The 18,229-nt window shown below is 47.4% G+C and overlaps 1 protein-coding gene across 1 annotated transcript in view; it reads right to left on the reverse strand.

Annotated features, from left to right (window-relative positions):
* PEBP4 (phosphatidylethanolamine binding protein 4) overlaps nucleotides 1-9,149 on the reverse strand; it is a 93,998-nt gene extending 84,849 nt beyond the window's left edge. The window contains exons 1-3 of the mRNA XM_064731145.1: nucleotides 8,977-9,149; nucleotides 6,785-6,912; nucleotides 4,550-4,682 (exon numbers count right to left, since the gene is read on the reverse strand). Coding sequence (XP_064587215.1) covers nucleotides 4,550-4,682; nucleotides 6,785-6,906 — 255 coding nt within the window. The 5' untranslated portion in view covers nucleotides 6,907-6,912; nucleotides 8,977-9,149. The remainder of the gene's footprint in view (nucleotides 1-4,549; nucleotides 4,683-6,784; nucleotides 6,913-8,976) is intronic.
* Nucleotides 9,150-18,229: the final 9,080 nt, after the last annotated feature.

Consider the following 18,229-nt stretch of genomic DNA (forward strand, 5'->3'; position numbering starts at 1 on the left):
GATTCAGCATCTTGAACATCCCAGGGCTGCATTTTCCATGGATTGAATATCCCAGGGCTGTTCTCCCATGGATTGAACATCCTGAACATCTGAGGGTTGCATTTCCCATAGATTCAGTATCCTGAACATCCCAGGACTGATCTCCCATGGATTGATCTCCCATGGATTGAACATCTCAAACATCTGAGGGTTGCATCTCCCATAGATTCAGTATCCTGAACATCTCAGAACTGCTCTCCCATGCATTGAACATCCTGAACATCTCAGAGCTGATCTTCCATGGATGGAACATCCCAAACATCTGAAGGTTGCATCTCCCATGGATTCAGCATCCTGAACATCAGGGCTGATCTCCTGAGAGACATTCCCAGATCTCTGCCCACCAGCACAGGGCAGTTCAAGGTTTTCCAGGGTATCCATCCATCCATCCACAACCCCTCTCCTGCCCCTGGCAGTGCATCCCTGACTCCCTTCCCTGAGCCTTTTGCTCACTGAAATGCCCCCACACACACCAGGTGCCCTCATGGCACTAAAAACTGCCCCAAAATGCATTTTTTTGTGCAGTAAATTGATGTTTGATAAAGCTGGGTTTGACAGCTCAATGTTTAAACATGACAAAATATTCAAATCCACCCTAAAGTGATGCATTGAAGTCCCCCAGGCCAGATTTTGCTGCCGTCAGAGCTCAGATTTGCAAGATGCCACCCCACTTTCATCTCCTCACCCCAAACCAGCGATATTCCCTTCCCCGAGGAGCTGCAGGGACGGACCTTGGGCACAAAGGTGACCCCAAACCCATCCCAAATATCTGGGACGAGAATGGGAGACCTCCCATTCCCCCCTCCTCCTTTCAGAAAACTGATAAATATTTCTAGAGAGAAAAACAAACACTCCGCATTTGGCTTTTTTGGTGGTTGTTTTTCTTGAAGAGACAAAGTGTTCCACAGAGAGCCGACACTTCCTACACAAGTTTGCATCCTCAAACCCCGAGATTTTCTGATTTGGATGGGAAAAGCATCTCCAGCCCTTCAGCCAGCCCTCCCCACCCCATCCAGGATCACTGGAGCACCACAGGGAGATGGAGATCTCCTCGCTTTGCCAAATTTTCCCGCTCCCATTTGGGAATAAATTAGGAATAATCAAATTTCCTGGGTTTAGAAATACCCACATAAAGCATAAAAACAACTCTCATGCCGCAGCTCTTGTTCCCACTCAATTTAGGGTGAGCTTAGGAGGGAAAAAGATTATCCCAAAGCATCCTTAGGGGTTCGGGAGTAAAAAAATTGTATATTTCTATTAAAAATAAACAAAATTGAGGAGAGACAGGGGGTTTAAGGCTATATAGAATGAACTCTGGACACTGCAGCTGGATCATTCCCAGCTGTGCAGAGCTGGGGAGGCATTTTTGGGGAAGGCCAGAGGAGAAACCCACCCCAAAGCCCGGGAGGCAGCGGGGCCCCGTGTCCTCAGATGCCGCCTCAGCTCAAGATGTGCCGAGATGTCTCGGAAGGAATCGGTGCCAAATCCTCGGCAGAGCCGCTCCCGGTGCCAGCGGGAGCCGCCGCCCGTGCCAGGGGCTCCCTGGGGACCTGCCACCCCCGAGGCACAGCTGGAATTCCAGCCCAAAATAAACAGGTGCCACCCCCAAGCTCCCGGCTCTGCCTTCCCTGCTTTCTGCGGATTCTGCGATGTGGATTTTGTGGATTCTGGGATGCTCAGCCTGGCACGGTCTGGCTCTGCTCCCCAAAATCCTTCCCACAGCCGCGTTCTATCCCCGGAGAGTCCCCTCCCTTCTCCCGGCCCTGCTTTGCTTTCCAGGACTAAAATTAAAGGAAAAACAACTGCCCACATCCATCCCTGGGAAACTTCAAACTCCTGGAAAGCCGGGGATGGGTCTGCGCGCAGCAGCCGCTGCCAGCAAAGAGGATTTTTTGATTTTTTTGGACAATCAGACATCTTTAGGGAAAAGTTCTCCTTCCAACCATGTGATCCGCAGGGGGAAGAGACTTCCCAGACTGGAGGGGGGGAAGAGGCGGAAAAACGGATTGTGCACAGTGCGAGGTAACGCCAGCAGAGCTGACTTCTCCCTGAGCAGCTGCCAGGGCTGGAGCTGCCATGGGAATTACAGAAATTATTGGGATAGGGCGGTTTTGGGGTGCCAGCGAGGATTCCACCGGGATTTAGGAACGCTAAGAGACGGTGCCGCATCCTGGGACGGATTTGGGATCACAGCAGGGCACGGCACGGGGTGTCCCCTAAAATACCTCAGTGTCACCCCATTTATTGTCCCCTCCCCGTGCCCGCGGCACTCTTAGCACAGATCTCGGTGCTCCCAGTTCATCCCAGTTCATCCCAGTTCATCCCAGTTTCTCCCAGTTCGGGCGGCGCTGGAGCTCGGGCAGTTCAATGCTGCCACCTCGTGGTGGCGAGAGGGAACAGCATCACCGGGATTCCCCCCTCCACCCATCCCAAATTCCATCACGGATCCCAAATCCCAACGCTGATCCCAAATTCCAACGCTGATCCCAAATCCCATCGCCGATCCCAAATCCCATCGCCAATCCCAAATTCCACCACCGAACCCAAATTCCACCGCCGAACCCAAATTCCATGTCAAATCCTAAATCCCATCTCCGATCCCAAATTCCCTCCGCCAATCCTAAATTCCATCACAGATCCCAAATTCCAACGCTGATCCCAAATTTCAACAGTGATTCCAAATTCCAACTCTGATCCCAAATTCCATGTCAAATCCCAAATCCCATCACCGATCCCAAATTCCACCGCAGATCCCAAACTCCATCGCTGATCCGCAATCCCACAGCCGATCCCAAATTCCAACACGGATCCCAAACTCCATTGAGAATCCCAAATTGCATTGAGAATCCCAAATCCCACCGTGAATCCCAAATTCCCATTGTGGATCCCAAATTCCAATGCCGACCCCAAATCCCACCCACGATACCAAATCCCCATCGCCAATCCCAAACCCCATCACCGATCCCAAATCCCACCCTGAAGCCAGAAGAGCTTTGAAAAGTTGATTTTAAAATTTTGTAAAAACAAAATCCATGGTGGAAAATTTTAGATTGAATTTTTTGGGTTTTTTTTGGGGTTTTTTTTTTTTTGGCTGAGTTGTGGCAAAACAATGAAACGGCCACAATGGAGTGAAAAAAATCCAGTGGTCAGAATATACCAAAAATTAAGTGGTCAAAGTAGAGGAAATTAAATTGAAATGGCCAAAATGTAGCAAAAATTATAAATATTCAGTGGCCACAACATAGATATAAAATTAATATAAAAGTTTTCTCTACTTCTGGCCACTTAATTCCTATTTTTCCTACATTGCAGCCATTTAATTCCTTTTTAAAAATAGCCGTGATGGAGCACAAAACTAAATCATTAGGAGGCCACAAATAGCAAAAAATTAAATTACTAAGTGGGCCCATGTAGCAGGAAAAAATAACTTAATTGCTTTGCTATGCTCTGGCCACTTAAATGGTCACAGTATATTAAAATTTAATTAATTGTTTTAAAAGTGAGTGTAGGGGAAAATTATAAATTACTGCATTTGTAAGGGAAATAATGGTTACAATGCAGCAAATATTCTAAATTGAAATGTGGTGACTTGGTGAAAAGAATTCATTAAATGGATACAACATGGCTGGAATAGCTGTAAAATGGGTATGATGTAGGAAAATAAAATTATTTAGTAAATGGCCAAAGGAAAAAATATAAAATTAAAAATAGAAATGTAAAAATATAGAAGAGTATGAAATATATAAACATAAAATATAAAAGTAATAAAATAGAAATCAAATATAAAAATAATAGCATATAATACAAAGACAATATAACATAATGTAATATCATATTAATATAATATAACATTAATAATATAATATAATTGTATATATTATATTGCATCACATTATATATTATATTATGAATATAATATAATATATATAATTTTATACTATAATATATTATAAATTACAATATATTATATTATATTATTAAATTTATGTTATTTTATATTATGCTTATATTATATTATATTAGTATTATTTTATATTAAATTACTTATTATATATTTATATTATATTATATATATGTATATATATATATATTTATATATTATATTATAATTACATTATATTATGTTATATTAATTATAATATAATTATAATTATATTATAATTAATATATAATAAAATGTAATATATATATATATATTATAGTATAATATATATATTACATTTACATTATATTAATTATATAATATAATTATTATTCTATATTATACTATATTATATTAATATAAAATATAAAACTGATTTCAGTGTTGTAAAATAGGTCTGAATGCAAGAAAAGGTGATTTAATGGCCACAACGTAGGAAAAAAAATTAAAATAAATTACCCAAAAAATCACGAAAAAAACCAATTCCATTTATCCACAGCTCAGCCAAACCCCTGAATAAATGAGGAAAAATGGGAAAAAAGCTCCCAAAGTCGCCCTGAGCCCAGGAAAAGCAGAATTGAGCCTCACCTTCTTGGCCCAGGGGTAGCGCACGCGGGGTTTGCCCCACTCGTCGCTGAGCTTGTGGCGGTAGCCGTGGCACTTGGGGATGTAGGAGCAGCTCACGTCGCCCACCTCGGGGTAGATGATTTCCAAATCCCCCCTGGAAAAAGGGAACAGGGAGGAAAATGAGCCTGGAAGTGGGAATGGGTGCCATGGAGGGCTCAGGATGGGGTTGGGAATGCCAGCGGGGTGAAAGGGTGGAAGAACGGGAATTGTTATAAATTATTATAAATTATTATAATTTTAAATGCCTTCCCTAAATCTGCTGAAGGACATTTGAATTCCTGTGCTCCTGGTGTGTTCTTCAGGAGATTTTGTGAAAGAATTCCTCCCTGAGAGGATGAGGAGGGGCTGGGATGGAATTCCCAGAGGAGCTGTGGCTGCCTCACCCCTGGAAGTGTCCCAGGCCAGGTTGGATCAGCCTGGGATTGTTGGGGTTGGAGCGATGGTATGGGTTTTTGGGCGGATTTGGGATATTGTTTGGGTTTGGGGGTAGTGGGGTCGGAGTGGTGGGTTTTAGGGGCTTGGGGATTTTAAATTGGGTTGGATGGATGGGTTTTAGGGCCATTTTGGGCATTAGTGGATGTGGGTTTTGGAGCTGGATGGATTTTAGGGCCTGGGATAGTTGGGGTTTGAGTGATGGTTTAGGCTGGTATTTGGGTTGGAGCTGGATTTAGGATTGTTGGGGTTTGGGGCTGGATGGGTTTTAAGCCTGGGATAATTGGGTTGGATGGGTTTTAGGGCCTGGGATTGTTGGGGTTGGAGCTGGATGGGTTTTAGGGCCTGGGATAGTTGGGGTTGGAGCTGGATGGGTTTTAGGGCTTGGGATAATTGTGTTTGGAGCTGGATGGATTTTAGGGCCTAGATTATTTGGGGTTGGAGCTGGATGGGTTTTAGGGCCTGGGATAGTTGGGTTGGATGGGTTTTAGGGCCTGGGATAGTTGGGTCGGAGTGGGTGAGTTTTAGGGCCTGGGATAGTTGGGCTGGATGGTTTTAGGGTTGGTGGATGGGTTAGGGGTTTGGTGAGCTGGATGGGTTTTAGGGCCTGGAAGAGAAGTGATAGAAGTTGGAGCTGGATGGGTTTTAGGGCCTGGGATAGTTGGGGTTGGAGCTGGATGGGTTTTGGGGCCCCTTCCCACCCAAAGTATTCCAGCATTCCATGGAAAAGCAGCCTCCTTCCCCTGAAGCTTTCCATGGAAAACTTCTGACGCTGCCAAAGTCACTTCCAGAGCCCTTGCACAGCTGGGGAATAACCCCAGAAATGCCACATCCAGGGAAAAGGAGCAAAACAGCCAAAACTCACAGGCAAGGGGACACTGGGATGAACTGTGCCAGGAGGTGACACAAAGGGAATGGCAGGGGACAGCCAGGGGACAGAGGCCAGGCTGGGCAAAAGGTGACACAAAGGGAATGGCCAGGCCAGGCAGGTGACAGAGGCTGAGCAGGGGACAGCCAGGGGACAGAGGCCAGGCCAGGCAGGTGACAGAAGCCAGACTGGGCAGGGGACAGAGGCCAGGCCGGGAAAGGGACAGAGGCCAGGCTGGGCAGGAGGTGACACAAAGGGAATGGCAAGGGCAGGCAGGGCAGGGGACAGAGGCCAGGCCAGACAGGGGACAGGCAGGAGACAGAGGCCAGGCTGGGGACAGGCAGGGGACAGAGGCCAGACTGAGCAGGGGACAGAAGCCAGGCCAGGCAGGAGGTGACACAAAGGGGATGGCCAGGCTGGGCTGGGGACAGAGGCCAGGCCAGGCAGGGGATGGACAGGGGACAGAAGCCAGGTTGGGGACAGGTAGGGGACAGAGGCCATTCAGAGGACAGGCAGGGAACAGAGGCCAGGTAGGAGGTGACACAAAGGGAATGGCAGGGGATGGGCAGGGGACAGAGGCCAGGCTGGGGACAGGCAGGGGCCAGAGGCCAGGCCAGGCCAGGCAGGTGACAGAGGCCAGGCCAGGCAGGGGATGGGCAGGGGACAGAGGCCAGGCAGGTGACAGAGGCCAGGCCAGGCAGGTGACAGAGGCCAGGCCAGGCCAGGCTGGGGCCAGAGGCCAGGCCAGGCAGGGGCCAGAGGCCAGGCCAGGCAGGGGATGGGCAGGGGACAGAGGCCAGGCCAGGCAGGTGACAGAGGCCAGGCAGGGGACAGAGGCCAGGCAGGTGACAAAGGCCAGGCCAGGCAGGTGACAGAGGCCCCGGAGCGCGGCTCACCGGCAGAACTCGTGGTCGGCCTCGCTGAGGGTCTGGAAGATGCAGGTCCGGGAGGCCTCGCTGGCCCAGGCCCCCGGCAGGAGCAGGGACAGCGCCACCAGCACGGCCCCCAGCAGCTTCATCCTGCCCTGGGGACACGGGGACAGCAGGGTGAGCCCAGGGCAGCCAGCACCCCCAGCCCAAAGCAGCCCAGGCCCATCCCAGCCCTGCTCTGTCTGATCAGGCTCTGCTTTGATTTAGAGATGGGGCAACTGAGAGGCACTTCAAAAACTTTTATTCTATTTTTAGTCCCATGTGAAGTGTGAAACAATACAGATATAATTCAATTTATACATCTATTTCATTTTTATATTTATAGTATATATTCATACATATTATTTATCTTATATATATATTATTTTTATATATGTTATATATTCAATTGTTATAACTCACACCATTACAATCAGAAGACAAATATTTTTAAACTACAATTTAAATATAGTATATATATAAATATAAAAAATATAATATATATAATAAAATTATAATATTGTAATAATAATTGTAATATGTAATAATATAAAATACATAATATTATAATATCAATTATTATTAATATAACAATATGATATATACTATATATAACACATATTATATATAAAATACATATATTTTATATATATACACATATTATATATATATATACACAATATATATATACAATATATGTATTATATAAAACATATATTACAATACATTTTTTGGCCTATCAGCTTTTGCCATGCCATAGTGTAAATGCTTTAAAGTTCATTATCTAGAATTACTCCTCGTGGCTTTTACTCTAATGCATCATTCACAGTTCTATTTCTCTAAAGTATTTAGTTTTATTTGTGAGGCCATCCTTTGAAACTTGCTCCTAGTTATATTTCTCAACAAAGTCTGTCCTATTCTATGGCATTTCTAAGTTTCTTATCTCAAGGCTTGCAAACTGTGAAAAGTGCATATTATATGGCTCTAGGTAGATATTTACGATGTGTATTATGTTGTATTGATTAGTAGTGCTGTATTAACATTTTAATAGGATGGTAAATGTAGTTTTGTAGTTAAAATGGAACTTTTGTAGTTAAAACGGAAACTATGGATGTGGGATATTTTTTTTAAAGAGAGGAATGAGGTACTTGCACTGAGATAGCAGCCACAGGACACCTCAATCTTTCAGAAAAAGAGAATTTATTGCTCCATTATCAGTAGAAACTTCTTCCCACCTTGCTCACGTTAGGATTCAGAGGAAGAAGCTGACACTGCCCAGACAGAATCCTGTGTTTGAATGGAATTTATGCATCATGTATAAGGTGTATGAATATGCAACAGGTTATTGATTTTAAGGGTTAATCCTCTGTTAATGTGGGTCCTTTTTCGGGCTTATTTTGCCCAGAAAAGGTACCTGGACTGTCTGTAACTCTTTATTCTTATTGTCTCATATTGTCCTAATCTCAATTGACCAAATCTTTATTACTCTAATTATATTTCTATTTTTACAATCATTTTATTACTATTAAACTTTTAAAATTCTAAAACCAAGTGATTGGCGTTTTTCACACAAACAGATGCAAACCTCTCAGTTACGCCATCTCCAAGTCAAAAAAGAACAGAATCCGACACTTGTCCATCATTTCCTCCTGCAGCTCCACAACTTTAATTCCATTTATTCCAGAACGGAACCGTGTCCTACTCTTCTTTTCCAGGAGAAATTTATTTTTCCGGGCAATCCCGAGCCCAGCCCAGCTCAGAGGAGCCTTGCCCATAAGGGCTGGTCCTTGTTCCCCTCCACGTGTGCCCGGGAATGTCCCCACGTGGCGACACCGCTGCCATCCCGGGGACACCGAGAGGGGACAGAGCCCCATCTCCCCCTGCTGCTCTCCCAAACCTGACAGAAAATCGGGATCGGGGATGGCTGTGGTCTGTCCGGGGACTCACACCCAGCCAGGACAGCAGGACATGTCCCCAAAACCAAGGCTGACCCAGCCACCCCTTCAGCGCTTTGCTCACATTCTGGCCACCCCTTTTTAAGCCTCGAGGGGGACAAGGGGATAAGGGGACATGGGGACAAGGGGACATGGGGATAAGGGGACAAGGGGGTTGGGTGCCCACCCCAATGCCGAGCCCAGCAGCCAAACCTGACAGCCCCGGGCCACCAAAGAGCCACTTACCGGGGTCCTGGGGACGGCTGAGCAGCTCCGAGGCACAGCCCCGAGGTTTGAGGTTGCCGTGGAGATGGTTTCCTTGGCAGGAAGGGACACAAGGGACCGGGAACGAGAGGCAAAGCCCAGGGAAGGGGCAGGCAGCTGCTCCGGCTCTGCCAACGGCTTTAACCCCCGGCAACCGCCCCAACGGCCCCGAACGGCCCCGGGCGCTGCCCCCCAACCCCCGGGCGCTGCCCCCCAACCGCACCCGCGCCTCTCGGGCTGCTCAGGAGCGCTGCGAGCCCCGCTGGGCTCTGCCCGTCTCGCCCATTGCCTGATGGGCTCGGGGGAAGAGGCACATGAAATAAAATAATAGTGAGAAAGAGCCCGGTGTGAGTTGGGATTACAGCAGCGAGGGGATCGTTACATAATGGAGCGGCGGCTGCACGCTCAGGGAACACGAGCGAGCCCGGCGAGGGGAAAGAGGCGGCCGGGTTTAACTAATTAGGGACATTAATGGATTGGGAATGATGGGGAGCTTTTAGGGGCTTAATGGGTCCCGTTCCCACGCTGCCGAGATGGGCACAGCCCGTAATTAAAGCCCTGAGCCGGCAAATGGGCTCACGTGAGTCAGGCTTTTCCCAGGGATGCCGGGCTGGCTGAGTCAGGCTTGGGGTTTGCATCCTCACATGGATGGGGAGGGATGAAAATTCGGGGTGCCCAGTACCGGGCACAGCCGGTGATCAGCAGAAAAAGCCCAGAAATGTGGTCATGGGATGGTGAGGAAGGCAGGGATTTCCTTGGAGAAATATATATATTTCTAACCCTAACCCTAGCCCATTTTTCATCTTCCTTTATAAGATGAACCATGGCTTCCTGCCTGAAAAAAATAATCTTTTTTTTTTTTAACAAAGATTTTATTTCCTCCACTCAGGAGAGAGTTTAAACGGCAACAGGAAACTTGTCCAGCTTCTACCAGAATGAAAAATCCATGGAAAAATGTTAGGAAGTTGAGCAAGGGGCCGGGCAGGGAGTTGGGGACAGGGAGAGGTGGAGATGTGGGCAAGGAACTCCTGGCAAACCATGGAATGGTTTGGGATGGAAGGACCTGAAATCCCATCCCAGGGCAGGGACACCTCTCACTGTCCCAGAGTGCTCCAAACTCACCTTGGACACTTCAGGGATGCAGGGGCAGCCACAGCTCCCTGTGGCTCCTCACCCTCATTCCATCCCAATATCCCACCCCAATCTCCCCTTTCCCAGTGGGAGCCATTCCCTGTCCTGTCCCTCCATCCCTGTCCCCAGCCCCTCTCCAGCTCTCCTGGAGCCCCTTCAGGCCCTGCCAGGGGCTCTGAGCTCTCCTGGATCCTTCTCTTTTCCAAGTGAACATTCCCAGCTCTCCCAGTATCCAGAGGGGCTCCAGCCCTGGAGCAGCTCCATGGCCCCAGGTCTGGCTCAGGATCTTCTCCAGACCCTTTGCAGTATTTTGGTTTTATTTTTTTTGATGAACCCTTTGCAAAGATTCCCCAAACAGCACCAAGAACCCAAACTGAGATGAACTCAGAACAAGGATTTGGAATTTTTTTTTTCTTATTTTCCTTTTTTTTTCCCCCAAGCCCAGAGGCTGAGAAAAGCCCTTTGCAGAGCCAAAATCAGCCCCTTCCCATCTGGAGGCCTCTCACAGATCATCCCAAAAGGAACCATTCTATTTTCCCAATGGAAAAGGTGCAGGGGGATCTCCCAGGGATGCTCAGGAAGCAAAACTCAAGGGAGCAACAATTTTGTATTTTTTAAAATGTAAAATTTTACCATTTTTCATCTTCCTATATAAGATGAACCATGGCTTCCTGCCTGAAAAAAAACCAAAAAAAAAACCAAAAAAAAAAAAACCCCACAACTATTTGGGTTTTTTAACAAAGATTTTATTTCCTCCACTCAGGAGAGAGTTTAAAGGGCAACAGGAAACTTGTCCAGCTTCTACCAGAATGAAAAATCCATGGAAAAATGCCAGGGCCAGACACCCTCTGCTGTGTAATGCTCCCAAAAGGCAGGAAACCACTGGAATATTTAATTTTTAAACCCCTGTGGTCTCCAAACCCAGGCCAGGGTGACTCCAGAGCTGCTGGCTTTGCTGTCCCTGCCACATTTCTGGAAATCTGACCCCAGGGATGGGTGATTTCCACCAGCATCCTCCTCCTCCATCCTCCTCCTCCTGTTTGTGCCTGGGAGAAGCAGGAAAATCCCTGGGAGAGGCTGCAGGCAGCATTTTCCCCTCTGGAGAAAGAAAGGAAAAGGCAGCTTTGGTGTCAAACCAGCTCCCAGGGTGGGAGGAAATGGCACCTCAGGTTTGAGATTTTCTGTTTTTCAGTTCTGTGCTGCCTCAGTGTGGGGGTCTGGGGTTAAGGTCAGGGGATGGGGAGCTCTGTGCACAGAGCAGGGAGACAAAACAATTCCTGCTCCAGCTGGGACCAAGGACAATCAAGGCAGGAACACAAACAAGGTGGGGCCGAAGAGACAAAACGGGAATGGGACTTCATAACCAAAACCTGGAATTGGACAATGAAATCCAATGTGCTGATGGACCAAAACTTATAAAAGTGAGAGATCCTGTGACCTCGTGCATTTTGGGACCATTTTGGTTCATCTTGGGTTGATTTTGTGACCATTTTGGTTCATCTTGGGTTCATTCTGGGACCATTTTGGTTCATCTTGGGTTCATTTTGGGACCATTTTGGTTCATCTTGGTTTTTTTGGGACCGTTTGGTTCATCTTGGTTATTTTGTGACCATTTTGGTTCTTCTTGGGTTATTCGTGACCATTTTGGTTCATCTTGGGTTTGTTTTGGGACCATTTTCGTTCATCTTGGGTTCATTTTGGGACCATCTTGGTTCATCTTGCGTTTGTTTTGGGACCTCTTGGGTTCATTTTGGAACCATTTTGTTCATCTTGAGTTCAATTTCTGACCATTTTGGTTCATCTTGGGACCATTTTCGTTCATCCTGGGTTAATTTTGTGATCATTTTGGTTCACCTTGGGACCATTTGCTGACCATTCTGGTTCATCTTGGGACCATTTTGGAACCATTTTGTTCATCTTGGGTTAATATTTTGGACCATTTTGGTTCATCTTGGGTTCAATTTCTGACCATTTTGGTTCATCTTGGGACCATTTTGGCACCATTTTGTTTCACCTTGGGTTCATTTTGGGACCATTTTGATTCATCTTAGGACCATTTGGCACCATTTTGGGTTCATCCTGGGTTCATTTTGGGACCATTTGATTTTTGGTTCATCCTGGGATCATTTTGGACCATTTTGGTTCATCCTGGGTTCATTTGTGACATTTTGGTTCATCTTGGGACCATTTTGTTCATCTTGGTTCAATTTTGGCCCATTTTGGTTCATCTTGGGTTCCTTTGGGACCATTTTGTTCTTTCGTCACCTGTGGCTGTTCCATTTTGGGACCATTTTGATTCCTTTATTTGTTCATCCTGGGTTCATTTTGTGACTGTTTTAGTTCATCCTGGGTTCATTTTGTGACCATTTTGGTTCACCTTGGGACCATTTTGATTAATTTTGGTTCATCTTGGGACCATTTTGGTTCTTCTTGGGTTCATTTGGGGACCATTTTGGTTCATCTTGGGTTCATTTTGTGACTGTTTTGGTTCATCCTGGGTTCATTTTGTGACCGTTTTTGTTCATTTTCGGTGCAGCCCTGGCTGAGCTCCTGTGCTTCCCAGGGTGGATCCATGCAGGAGATCCTTTTAATAAATCCCTGTTTTATCCTTTAGCTGTGCCCGGTCTCTGTTCCAGCCCAGCCCTTCCAGGACACCGGATCCAAGCCCAGCTCCTGTCCCGGCCGCCCCAGGGTGTTCCCAGGCTCCCTGTCCTGACTAAACCCTGTGGGACTGCAGGAATCTGGTTTTTCCAGCTGGGTGTGATGTTCAGAGCCCAGGGAAGTCCAGGAATTCCCCCCTCATTCCAGGCTGGGATGAGAAACAAAGAGATGCTGCCCTGGGTTTCAAAATTTTCACCTTTTTTTGGGTGAAAACACCGTTGAAGACCCGCTTAAAACCTTTCAGTTCTCAGCAGCTTTCATGAGGGATATTTCCCAATATTCTGGAAATAAAAATAAATTTTAAAAACCCAAACGAAACAGGATTATATAATAATAATTAATAAATAAAAATAAAAATAAAATAAAAAATAATATAAAATTTTAAAAAAATTTTAAAAATTGAAAAAAATTGAAAAAAATTGAAAAAAATTGAAAAAAATTGAAAAAAATTGAAAAAAATTGAAAAAAATTGAAAAAATTGAAAAAATTGAAAAATTGAATAAAACATAGAAAAAATGGGAAAGAAAGTAAAAAGGAGTAAAGAAGGGAGTAAAGAAGGGAGTAAAGAAGGGAGTAAAGAAGGGAGTAAAGAAGGGAGTAAAGAAGGGAGTAAAGAAAGAAAACAGGAAAGAAAGAAAACAAAGCTTTCAAAGTAATCAGCACAAGATTAATTTAATTAATCCAATGAAGGAATCAACAGAATAAAATTACTGCAGTCCCAACATCAACTCATTTGGGAGCAGATATTTAAATAGACATACAAAAATAAATATATTTTGCATTTGCATCCCCAGCAAACAGCTGCCAAAATCCTCTCGGAGCTGACAAAACAGAGAGGTCGATGAGGAAATTATTTTCCTGTTAATATCAGAGATTAAAAAGCTTTTAATAAAAGGCAAGCACCTGAAGGCAGGGAAGGGAGGGAGAAGTCTGGGGCTTGTTTTAACAGCAACAAAGCGCCCGTGAAAGCCAAACCAGCCGAGCTGGGAGCCAAATTCCACCTGGGCTGAGCCGTGGGGCCACAAATGGGGCGGTGAGAGGGGAAGGAAGGGGCAAAAGAGGCAAAAACCCCCAGCACATCCCACCTGGGGGCTCTCCCATTGCTGCCAAGGCGCCACAATATTTTTTAGAGGTGCTTTAAGATCTGGCTGAGGCAAAAATAGAAAATTTTCGAGGCTCCCCATGACCATCAGCTGAGAGTGAGGAGCTCTCAGAGCTCCCCCAGCCGTGCAAAGCCTCCAGCTCTTTGTTTATTTAATGCAGAACTGTCACTTCCCGAGCAGAGTTTCGCTTTAAAAGTTAATTAAAATCTTGTTTTCGCTTCCCAGGAAAGCATTGTTTGGAACTTCCCCCCTTTCCACCCGGAGCTGGCTTCCTGTTGATGTGAAACCCAGATCAACCAGGGCCCACCTTGGCGTTTCTGCTCCATAAAAAAAGGCAATTTTGTCATTTTCTTGGAATTTTCAGCTTGTTCCCATCCCATTTTGTTGATGTCTCAGCTGTCCCCAGGTGGGAATGGCCTGCAGGGACAGGGAGGTGACACTTTGTCCCGGTGTCCCCAGTCCTGTGGGGTTTTTTTGTTCCCAGTTTCAGGCTGGACAAAATTTTTAAGTCACCACTGAAGCCATTAAAACCTCAAATCCTTCCTCAGTAGCAAGCCAAAGCTCTGGAAAAAAGGATTTATTCTGCTTTTCCCAAGCAAAATTATTTCTGAGCAATAAAAATGCTCCTTGGGCTACCAACAAGACCCCACAAGCATCAGATCTTCCTTCAATATTCCAGAATTTTCTTCTCATTTGGGAAGAAATCTGAATTTTTCCAGGTGGCACCTCAATGGAGTCCACTGAGCAAACTCCAACAAAACAACACCTAAGGGATGAAAAATCACTGAAAAAATGTATTTACACTGCTGATACTGAGCAGCAAGGTAGCACCAAGGCAGCACCATTTATTCTGCTTTGCCAACAAGAATTATGATTTTTAGCAACAAGACCTCACAAGCATCAGATCTTCCTTCAATAATCCAGAATTTTCTTCTCATTTGGGAAGAAATCTGAATATTTCCAGGTGGCACCGCCATACCCCACAGTCCACTGAGCAAACTCCAAAAAAACAACACCTAAGGGCTGAAAAATCACTAAAAAAATGTATTTACACTGCTGATACCAAGCAGCAAGGCAGCACCATTTATTCTGCTTTGCCAACAAGAATTATTCTTTTTACCAACAAGACCCCACAAGCATCAGATCTTCCTTCAACATTTCAGCATTTTCTTCTGAATTTTTCCAGGTGCCACCTCCATGCCCCACAGTCCACTGAGCAAACTCCAAAAAAACAACACCTAAGGGCTGAAAAATCACTAAAAAAATGTATTTACACTGCTGATACCAAGCAGCAAGGCAGCACCATTTACTCTGCTTTGCCCAAGCAAAATTATTTCTGAGCAATAAAAATGCTTCTTGCGCTGTCAACAAGATCAACAAGCATCAGATATTCCCACATTCCAGCATTTTCTTCTCATTTGGGAAGAAATCCGAATATTTCCAGGTGGAACCTCAATGCCCCACATGAGCAAACTCCAAAAAAACAACACCTAAGGGCTGAAAAATCACTAAAAAATTGTATTTACACGGCTGATACCAAGCAGCAAGGTAGCACCAAGGCAGCACCATTTATTCTGCTTTGCCCAAGCAAAATTATTTCTGAGCAATAAAAATGCTCCTTGCGCTACCAACAAGACCCACAAGCATCAGATCTCCCTTCAATAATCCAGAATTTTCTTCTGAATTTTTCCAGGTGCCACCTCCATGCCCCACAGTCCATTGAGCAAACTCCAAAAAAACAACACCTAAGGGCTGAAAAATCACTGAAAAAATGTATTTACACTGCTGATACCAAGCAGCAAGGCAGCACCATTTACTCTGCTTTGCCCAAGCAAAATTATTTCTGAGCAATAAAAATGATCCATGCGCTATGAACAAGATCAACAAGCATCAGATATTCCCACATTCCAGCATTTTCTTCTCATTTGGGAAGAAATCCGAATTTTTCCAGGTGGCACCTCAATGGAGTCCACTGAGCAAACTCCAAAAAAACAACACCTAAGGGCTGAAAAATCACTAAAAAAATGTATTTACACTGCTGATACCAAGCAGCAAGCCAAGCAAACTTGGCAGGGCCTCGGTGGCCGGGGGAATTCCCTCAGTGTGGGCCCTGCAGGAAGGCCAGCAATCAGAAAAGGAAACAAAACCCACATCCTCCCTCCTGGCTCAGCTGTGCCCTGGCTCCCTGTGCCCCTTATCTCCCTTTCCATGGCTTGCCCTCACTTTTCCCTCCTTCCCTGGCCAAGAACTCCGCGCCAACCAGCCCAAGGTCGCCTTCACCTTGTCCCGGCCGAGCCCCTGGGCAGGAGCTTTGTGAATCAAAAACCCCACTTGGCCCCGGCCACGCCATAAATTTGCATCTGAAGCGGTTGGCGGGGCTGGCTCTGCTCCTTGGGGGATTTTTAAGTGGATTTCAGGGATGTGACAGATTTATGGGGCTGGGAGTTCCCCTGGGTCTGTCCAGAGCCACTTTAGGGGCAGGGGTTAAAGAGCCCACAGCATAAAGGGCTGAGCTACGTGTTAAAGGGAATTTTGGGGTTTTTCCAGCATTTATAAGATGCCGGGGCAAAATTTGGAGTGAGGGGGTTGAGTTTATCCACCCAAACCCCTCCTGTGAGCCGCAGGCTGGAACAGCAGAGCTTTAGACACCGAATGCAGATCCCTGGTGCAGCCTGAGATTAAGAGGGGAGGATTTCTGGCTTTTCCCTTGATACCTGCCAAAGCTCCAGCGCTGAACTCTCAGCCCCTCCTGGCCCATTTTCCTGGTCGAGCTGGATTAAACGCTGTCACCAGGAAGGTCAGGAGTGACCGCAGGGCACAGCTCAGAGCCCCCAGAAGGGGCTGGACCCACAGGAAAAGGTTGGACCCACAGGAATCTCTGTGGGATCAGGGAAGGGATCCACGGTGCTTTTTGCCTTTGGAGCTGGCAGCAGCTCGGCTGCTGCAGGGATCCCAACAGGAGGAGCTGCCAGGGCAGCACAAACCCAGCAGCAGAGCAGCTCTGGGGCTGCTGTGACCCCCAAACCCTTCCCTGGCATCACCCCAACGCTGACACAGGTATTCCAGCAGGGAAAGAGGAATATCTGATATTTTCTAGGGAACAGCACTGAGATAAAAGAGTCCCCCAGAGCTGCCCCCTTCCCATCCCAAACCTCAGCTCCAGCCCAAGCAGGAATTATCCCAATCCCATCCTCTGCAGCACCCATAGGACCACAGGATTTGGGGATGCAGCCCCCACCCCATCACCCCCTCATCCCACCCCAATCCCCATCCCTGAACTCCTCTGGCGAGCCCCCCGAGCCTGGCAGCAGCCCCCTTCCCATTCCAAACCTCAGCTCCAGCAGGAATGATCCCAACCCCATCTCATCCAATCCCATCCCCTGCAGCACCCGTGGGATCTCAGGATTTGGGGATGTGGCCCCCACCCCACCCCAATCCCCATCCCTGATCTCCTCTGGCAAGCCCCCAAAGCCTCTCCCTTCCCATCCCAAACCTCAGCTCCAGCAGGAACAGGAATTGTCCCAACCCCACCCTTTGCAGCACCCATGGGACCACAGGATTTGGGGATGCAGCCCCCACCCCAGCCCCAATCCCCATCCCTGACCCCCTCTGGCAGTCCGGGGGGAGCTGCAGCCGGGGGAGGTGACCTTGGGGACAGCAGGGAGGGATGTGCAGCACAGCACAGCACAGCACACCTGGCACAGCCCCGGTGCCTCGGCAGGTACCTTGTGACTGCTGCTGCCGGAGCTGCGGCGCGTTCTGGGCAAGGGCTGCTATTTTGGGCAGAATGTTTTCCCTTGGCCTATATTAAGCACATTCATTTCGCAGTCACAAGGCAGCGCAGCAGCAGAGCGGTGCGGGAGCCGCTTCTCCTCCTCCGGCGGCAGCAGCTCCGCAGCCTGGCAGCTCCTGATCCCAGCGGGGCTGGCACGGCCTGGCACGGCCCGGCCCCATCCCTCCATTCCCACATGCTCCTGATCCCAGTGGGGCTGGCACGGCCTGGCCCCATCCCTCCATTCCCACACGCTCCTGATCCCAGCGGGGCTGGCACAGCCCGGCCCCATCCCTCCATTCCCACACGCTCCCGATCCCAGCGGGGCTGGCATGGCCTGGCACGGCACGGCCCCATCCCTCCATTCCCACACGCTCCCCATCCCAGCGGGGCTGGCACGGCCCGGCCCAGCCCAGCCCCATCCCTCCATTCCCACACGCTCCTGATCCCAGCGGGGCTGGCACGGCCTGGCACGGCCCAATCCCGGCCCCATCCCTCCATTCCCACACGCTCCTGATCCCAGCGGGGCTGGCACGGCCTGGCACAGCCTGGCCCCATCCCTCCATTC

Source organism: Zonotrichia leucophrys, chromosome 22 (genome assembly GCF_028769735.1).
Source record: "Zonotrichia leucophrys gambelii isolate GWCS_2022_RI chromosome 22, RI_Zleu_2.0, whole genome shotgun sequence".
Lineage (NCBI taxonomy): Eukaryota > Metazoa > Chordata > Aves > Passeriformes > Passerellidae > Zonotrichia > Zonotrichia leucophrys.